General features: G+C 44.4%; 1 protein-coding gene and 1 pseudogene across 2 annotated transcripts; one reads left to right on the top strand and one right to left on the bottom strand.

Annotated features, from left to right (window-relative positions):
* Positions 1-328: 328 nt before the first annotated feature.
* On the bottom strand, positions 329-1856 carry LOC147970453 (uncharacterized; annotated as a pseudogene).
* A 731-nt stretch (positions 1857-2587) lies between these two features.
* LOC125529454 (uncharacterized) lies at positions 2588-6782 on the top strand. 2 transcript variants are annotated; one of them, XM_048693862.2, is made up of 3 exons: positions 2588-2919; positions 4382-5750; positions 6080-6782. In XM_048693862.2, the coding sequence occupies exons 2-3, from the start codon at positions 4397-4399 to the stop codon at positions 6556-6558; spliced, it is 1833 nt and encodes a 610-aa protein (XP_048549819.2). In that variant the 5' UTR covers positions 2588-2919; positions 4382-4396; the 3' UTR covers positions 6559-6782. The 2 variants fall into 2 exon arrangements, with proteins under 2 accessions (XP_048549819.2, XP_048549820.2); XM_048693863.2 differs by having other exon boundaries at positions 2589-2747.
* Positions 6783-7342: the final 560 nt, after the last annotated feature.

Genomic DNA, 7342 nt, shown 5'->3' with positions numbered 1-7342 from the left:
TCTCCATGTGTGAATCCAAATTGTTGTGCAGGTATGTCAAAGGATACAGGGCTAACAGCAGTGAACCAGTCATACCCTAAAATAACATCATGACTGGGCAGAGGTATCACTCTGAAGTTGTGAGTTAGTGTCAACTTAGCAATCTGAAATTCACAGCTGGGAACTACTGCAGCAGACACTAGTGTTCCACCTCCAGCTACTGAAATGTTTTTGGGTTTTACAGGTAACATGTTGCAGTTGGCCTTGACAGCAAAATCCTGATTGAGGAAAGAGGTAGTACTACTAGAATCTAATAAGGCCACTGCTCTTTTTCCATTAATATGGATTATCACTGTTGGAGTGGGCACTGCAAGCTGTTGTCCCATTGCAAATGCAGAGATGAACATAGCTTGATCTCCTTCAGATACTGGCTCCATTTGTTCCTCACTCTGTTGCTCTTCCACATCATAAGTTGTTTGCTCCTCCACTTCCTGTTGCATAGCATGTACATTTGGCACTAGTTTACACTTGTGGCCATGCATCCACTTGTCTCCACATCTCCAACATTCTCCCACTTTCCTGATTTTCTATGCATTGTTAACAGGGATTTCATTTTGCCTGATAGGAATTTGCTGCTGAACAGAAGGGGAGATGTTCTGCTTAACAGGAAGATTTCCAGAGGATTTCTGGTAGTAGTTGTTGTAGGAGATATTACTTCTTTTTGGAACTGTTGTCGCTGGTAGGTGACAGGGCTCAACATCTTTAGCCAACCAGTAAGCATCAGTTAGTGTTTGAGGTCTTAGTGGTCTGATCTGGAATTTGATGCCATCTCTCAAGCCATTGACATAGCATCTTACAAACCAAGATTTCCCCAGCTCTGGATTTTCCTCTTGCACATCAGCCATTAGATCTTCAAATAGTTTTAGGTATTCATACACTGTGCTGTTTAACTGTTTAACTGAGTTGAATTTTTCAGTTAAATCATAAGAGCCTTGTGCAGAAAATCTTTTAGTGATTTATGTGCAGAATTCTTTCCATGACACCTTCTTTTTTAACAACCCTGATCTTCTTAACCATACATCTGCATCTCCCATTATATACAACCGAGCCAAGGAAACCTTGTATTCTTCTGGTGCTCATGACATCTGAAAGTACTTGTTGCACTGCCTAATCCATCCAACTGGGTCTTCACCCTCAAATCTAGGGAAATCCATTTTAGGCCCTTTTGTCAGAGATCTCATGAACTGACATTGCATGTCTTGTTCATAAGTTTTTGCATAACCTTGCCACAATTGCCTATCTCTGTTTTGCTGGTAATGTTGCTGAAATGCAGGTGTGTAAGCATTGTGCCTTGCGGTCAATGGTGTTCCTATAGGACTTGCATGCTCTGTTCTGCCCTGCTGAGTAAAGCCAGGTGGAGCTGCAGGCCTGTTTGTTCTGATAGGAGGTAAGTTCTGCATTTGTAGCTCTTCTAGCTGTTTTGTTTTCTCTTTTTCTGCTTCCAGCTGTTTTCTGAGTTGCTCTGTTCTGAGTGCCTGGTTTTGCAATTGCTCTTGAGACACTGTTGGTGATTTGGGTATTTGCTGCGAACTAGAGGCTGGATCAGAGACCTCTCTCTGGACAGGGGCCCTAACCAAGGTCTGAAGCACTGCATTGATTGTTGAGAGTTGCTTTCCCAAATCCAAAACCACTTGCTCTACATTCCCAACTTGCATTGAGATTTCGCCCTGTTTAGAACTGACAGAATGAACATCATCATGCAGTTTCGCCATATCTGCCTGCATCTGGGCTTGATCCTTCTGTAAAACTCCAAAATCCTCATGCAGAGACAGCATCTCTTGAAGATCTGCCTCGTCAATTGTCTTTGCGCGCCCCATCACCTTGATCTGAAGTGGTGCTTAGGAATTTTACCACTGGATACCCAGCAACCCTTACTCAACTTCAGATCCTGCCGTCGCCACAATCCACGCCTCCAAAGTACACGGATCAGTGCTCAGACGCGGGATTTTACCGACCAGGCGATGTGCCCGACCAACCGCTCTGGCTCGACTGATCTGTACCCGAACGATCGCCGCCGCCAGCGCCTCCACACACTGCCTCCTGACTACAACCCCGACACCAACGCCGCCTACTAATCGCCGCCGATCAGAAGAATTAGGGTGGGATCTTGCTAGAGAGAAAAATTTCCCCCGATTTCGCTCATTTCCGCCGAGGAACGAATGCTCTGAATACCAATTTGTCAGGAACTACCTAGAATTTAGAACGCGATCTAGGGATTTAGAGGAGAGGACTGGGGAATTCCGCCCAGATCTCGAATATGTATTTGTATATATGAGTTTACTTGGCCATCTAGGCAATTCTTAGCAGAAGCAACGATAGTGACAGCCAGCCACAGCCCAGCTGTTATATAGGCAGGCGTTCCCGGCAACGGGGTGAAAAGCAACAGTAACTAGCGGAGTAACGATACAAAGGCCATCGTACGGCTAGCGACGAAGCGGTAACTGCGAGGAGCCATCTCAGCCGTCCATCTACCGAAACGTTATGCGCTTGAGCAGCTACAGTTAACTGAATAATAACATCGCATCTTCAGTCCTGACAAACGCCACGTGCTAAACATCCACGCTTCTCCCTCCACCTCCCCCCTCTCTCTCCCCCAAAGCGTTAGCGGCAACCTCCCTCTCCTCGCTCACGGATCATTCCACCGGCACATCCGTACCACACGCAGCCGTTCTGTTCGTCGGTTTGGCGGCGAGCGGCGGAAGCACGAGGTACCTACCTAGTATATACAGAAGCAATCTCTCCTTTCCTGTCCTCCTCTGCATTGGTCTCCGGCCGTCCATGCGTTTTCGCTAGCTGCCTCCCCGACCCGACCGATCGAGCATCGCATCTCTGGAGTCCTTGCAATCAAGCTAGGACCGGGAGCAGGACGTCGGTCAGCAGGTAAGGCTTTAATTCGGAGATTCCAGTTCCGGCGCTGCGATCTCGTGGTGGACTGGACTGGACGATCCAATCTAAGTTTGTTTCTTTTCTTCTTGAAAGTTTCCCATCAAGAAACGGCGGGGGCGCATGACGCTCTACAGTTTTCTCTTTCTTTCTTTTCTTCCAGTGTTGATGCCCCTCTGTATATCATCTGGATATGGCTCTGTTTAATTGCGTCTCAGTTCGTTGATTCTTTGGAGGAACAACCTGTTTAATCTTTCCTGTGCTACTAATGCTGTACTCTTTTGTGATGTCAAGTCAACTACGCTAGCAGATCCATCTCGCTGATACTACTAGATTAAATTAGTATTAGTAACAAGAATATGTACTTACTGTAAATTATTCATTAAAGAATCGGATTGGAACCATTCTACATGTCCCTGTAGTACTAATGCTGTATTAAACATTGGTTTAACACTTATGTCAACTAGGCTACGCCAGTAACTATCAATAGCTGGTAGATTGGGAATGGGTAATCATTGATTAGTTCTATGTCTCTAAAGAAACATGATTGCAGCAAATCCAAAAGACGGAATAATTCAAAGGGGAGTAAGTAGGGCTTTGCTTGATTGGCTAAACTTATACTAATTGGAAAGTTGCCTGGCAAAAATACTAATTATAATGTAGGAAGGATTGATACAAATAGGTGTTATAACATGTTTGAGGAGCGAAAAGTGCAAGCAGCTCCCGAGCTCCATGACTCTTGGTATTTGAAATTTTTGAAAAACACACTTCTAGTGCTCAGAAAAATCTAAAAAAATACATGAATATATACACATATTCCTAAGACCTGGTAAAAATCTGATAAAAAATACTTTGTATTTTGGGAAATACAAAAAAGAGAAATTTCTGACAGAAATGACACAATTGTTCTCTTATACACTGTCAGAAATTTGTTTTTTTTCTATAGCCCAAAACAAAACGATATTTCTACCGAAACTTGCCACGGGTATTCGGAATGTGTATGCGTATCCCCGGGAAAAACTTCACATTTTTCTGAAACTTCAAAAGCATGAATTTCAAAATATTTAAATATAGAGAGCACTGGTGCTCGGGAGCTGCAAATCTGCACTCGTTTGAGGAGTTATAATATGGAAATGCTTTTATGTTAAGACTTTAATAAGATAGATGAAGTATCAAATTAGTTGGGTTTGGTGAGAATTGGTTGAACTGGAGGGAGAATGGCGGATCCATCTATGCATATTCTTGGAATAAGTTCTTTACTAATAGGTGATGCAGATCTTGACCAAGTGGCAGAAACAAATAGGACAGAGATGGCTAAAAAATTGGTGTGGAATGTGGTCTTCACTTTTGACCTTGAGAAATATTGCACTGCTTAATTCACTGGATTCACCTTTTCTGTAATTTATTAACCACGCCGAGTGAATTTTTCATGTGCTCACACATGTGCCTGCAATTGCAGCATCCTTGCTTCTAAATGACCGAGGAGGTGATCAAACAGGCTATCACTTCAACAACTCCTGCATTAGCGGAGTCGAAGAAAGAAGATCTCCGGATAAATACCACTGAAATCATAGATGGCAACAGTGTGCCGTCCTACCTGAGGAGGAAAGAGAAGCCAGTTCCACATTACCAGAGAGCGTCCACTGGCTCTTGCCATGACAACTGCAAACTTGGTATTCATCATTCTTCCGAGTCTAAGAAATACTCGCCTGTTCATGGCTGGCGTCAGGACCGCGCGAACGCCAGGAATGGAACACACGACCTGGCTCAGGCTGTAGTCATCCCACAAGGAGACAAAGCAAGAAACAAGAGTCAGATGCTGAATATTTCTCATGTAAAAGATGACGCTGGTCCTGGTAAGCCTGAATTTACCAAGCAAAAGCCATCACTGAAAGGAGTACCTGGTCGTCTTGAAAGCTCTCCATGTGTAGAGTTGTTATCAGATGAAGTATCTGGAACTGTTGTGGCTGGAAACCAGCCAGACTGTGCGAAGTGCCTCATCATCTCACTTGATGACTTGTCAAGCTGTGGAGATGGACAATTGTCAGAAGGAGCTGTAAGCATTGAGCTGGATATGCCGTTGGCCATCCAGGACAGGGATGAGTCTGACGATCATAGTACGGATCATTCTGCAAATGACTCTGTAAGTTCAGAGAACATGACTAAGCAGCCTGTGATGGCATCGGAGAAGCACAGACAAGATAAGGACCTGACTAAACCACAGAGTTTCTCCCAGGGGTCTGTGAAACAGAACAGGAAAGCAACACCAAGTATAACCAGAAGCAGTATGTCAAAGCAGAAAAGCGGAATAACATCACATGAGAAGGTTGCAGGTACATCAGCTGGAAGCGCCGATGGACCAAGGACAACGGCAAAAAAGGCAGATCCTAGTGCTACTAACAAGTTCAGCCCGGAGAGGAAACTCAACTTGATTGTCACATCAACTCTTCCAAGGGTGAAGAAAATCAAAGCACCATCACCAGCTAGCGTGATGGAATCGTGTGCCAAACCTGCTACAAATAAGCATGCTCCATCTCCATCACCTCCTTCAGGGAAGCAAACTGAAAGAAAGATTACACTGAATAATGTTGCCAAGAATGCTCAAATTTGGCAAAACAAGGGAGAAGAAAAGGTTACATTGAGTCCACTGAAGCTGTCTCGTTCTACAGTGAGAGCAGTCAGGAAAGAAACTTCTGCTTCCCCAGTGAAGAGTAAGAAGGTTTATGGGATAGAAAGTTTTTCTGGGTGCAAGGATAAAATATCAAAGACAGCTTCGCAAAAAATACGAAAACCAGACGTTAACAACAAAGAGAGACAATCTCGCAAAGGTACATCTTATCTTTACCTTCTGAAACATAAACATATAATTGCACCTTAGGTCACAAATTTCCTAATTCTTCTATACAATATTATGAATTTCGCTGGCAATTAATAATGCCAATATGCAACTTGTATGGCATGATTGATTATAGTGCTGCCTTAAATTGATCAGGCCATCCTAGTTTAGCCTACAAAAACGTCTTGTATTTTGGCACGGAGGTTGTAACATCTAACATGGCAATGTATGGACAAGTTTCTATGAAATATTTCTTTTCAAATAAACATATGCTTGGAGTTCATCGCAAGACAATGACAAGACATCATTCCCATTTTACAGAAAATGGGGCTATTGCAAGAACTGAAATTGCAGGAAGGCCAAAGATAACATGCACGCCCTCAGGCGTCATCATGAAGTCGCCTCGCATGCTGAGGTTTCGCCGTGGCAAGGTGCTGAACCTTGGCAGCAACTCTGACAACAGCACTCCCAGACGAGTACAGTTCAGGCCTGCAGATGCTACAGATGACGTCAACAGAAGCAAGTATCCTGCCAGACGCAGAATCACCAAGAACAATGAAGCTAAAGCTTCTGCTGCATCAAAAGATTCAGGTGCTTCAAGAGCTGAAGTTGTTGTCCTGAGGCATCAGGGTGCCAATGACAAAAAGAAGAGCGAGCCGCGATTATTCAACAATGTGATCAAGGAGACCGCGAGCAGGCTCGTTGAGGCGAGGCGGAGCAAAGTGAAGGCCCTCGTTGGCGCATTCGAGACAGTGATCTCGCTTCAAGGTATAAAGCAAGGCAGACCCAGCATTTCCTGACCTGAAGTTTGCCACGTGAAATTCAAGTAAATGTGGGGGTCTCTGGAGTTTCCATGTTAGAGGTTTCCTATTGGAGTTCTTGTGCACATTCCTTTGCTTTGGGTTCACAGGCCTACAGATAAGAAAAATCACCGAATAGGAATAATTTACTGTGCTGGTATACTAAACTAAACTTTGTTTCAGTTTACCTAATCCCAAGAGAGATTTGCCAAAATTGTCTTTTACATTTGAGCTGCTGCCTGTTCCGTTCCTGAATGCCATTGAGCAAAATCGTCCTGGGGGTTAAAATCTGCATTTGTTTTCTCAAGATTAAACTTGTGGTGGTGAAAATGATGCCATAACAACATACAAACTATCTAAAAAAAACAGAAAACGTCAGCGTTTCACTCCTAGGGACGCCCATATGCTCCTGCATCCATCAGTGGCATGCCGCGAGCAAAGCTCGATGTCTCCTCTTGATCTCCGAAACACCCTCATAGCCAAGGTGACATTGTTGATGCAGCAATCGAGAAGTCACCTAACGGAGGCAGAAGAAGCCGGCGACAACGAACTGAGGATCAAATCGCCATCCCGGAGAAGAAAGCAACAAGGAGGGCAGAAATCCAGACAGACAGAATCAGGCAGGCCTAACCTCGCTAGATTCCCAACGAAGTTGAACCTGGCTCCGCTTCGCCGAACGGAGAAGAAGCCGAAAGACAAAAACATGAACCGCCGTCGTCCACTCTGCCGAAGGACGCCGTCGAAGACCACCTAGATGAAACATACACAAAAAACAGGGCCCCTA

This window comes from Triticum urartu, chromosome 5A, assembly GCF_056163025.1.
Source record: "Triticum urartu cultivar PI428250 chromosome 5A, HENAU_Tu73, whole genome shotgun sequence".
In the NCBI taxonomy this organism is placed as follows: Eukaryota; Viridiplantae; Streptophyta; class Magnoliopsida; order Poales; family Poaceae; genus Triticum; species Triticum urartu.
The sequence above is the reverse complement of the archived record's forward strand: the minus strand, read 5'-3'. Positions and strand labels throughout refer to the sequence as shown.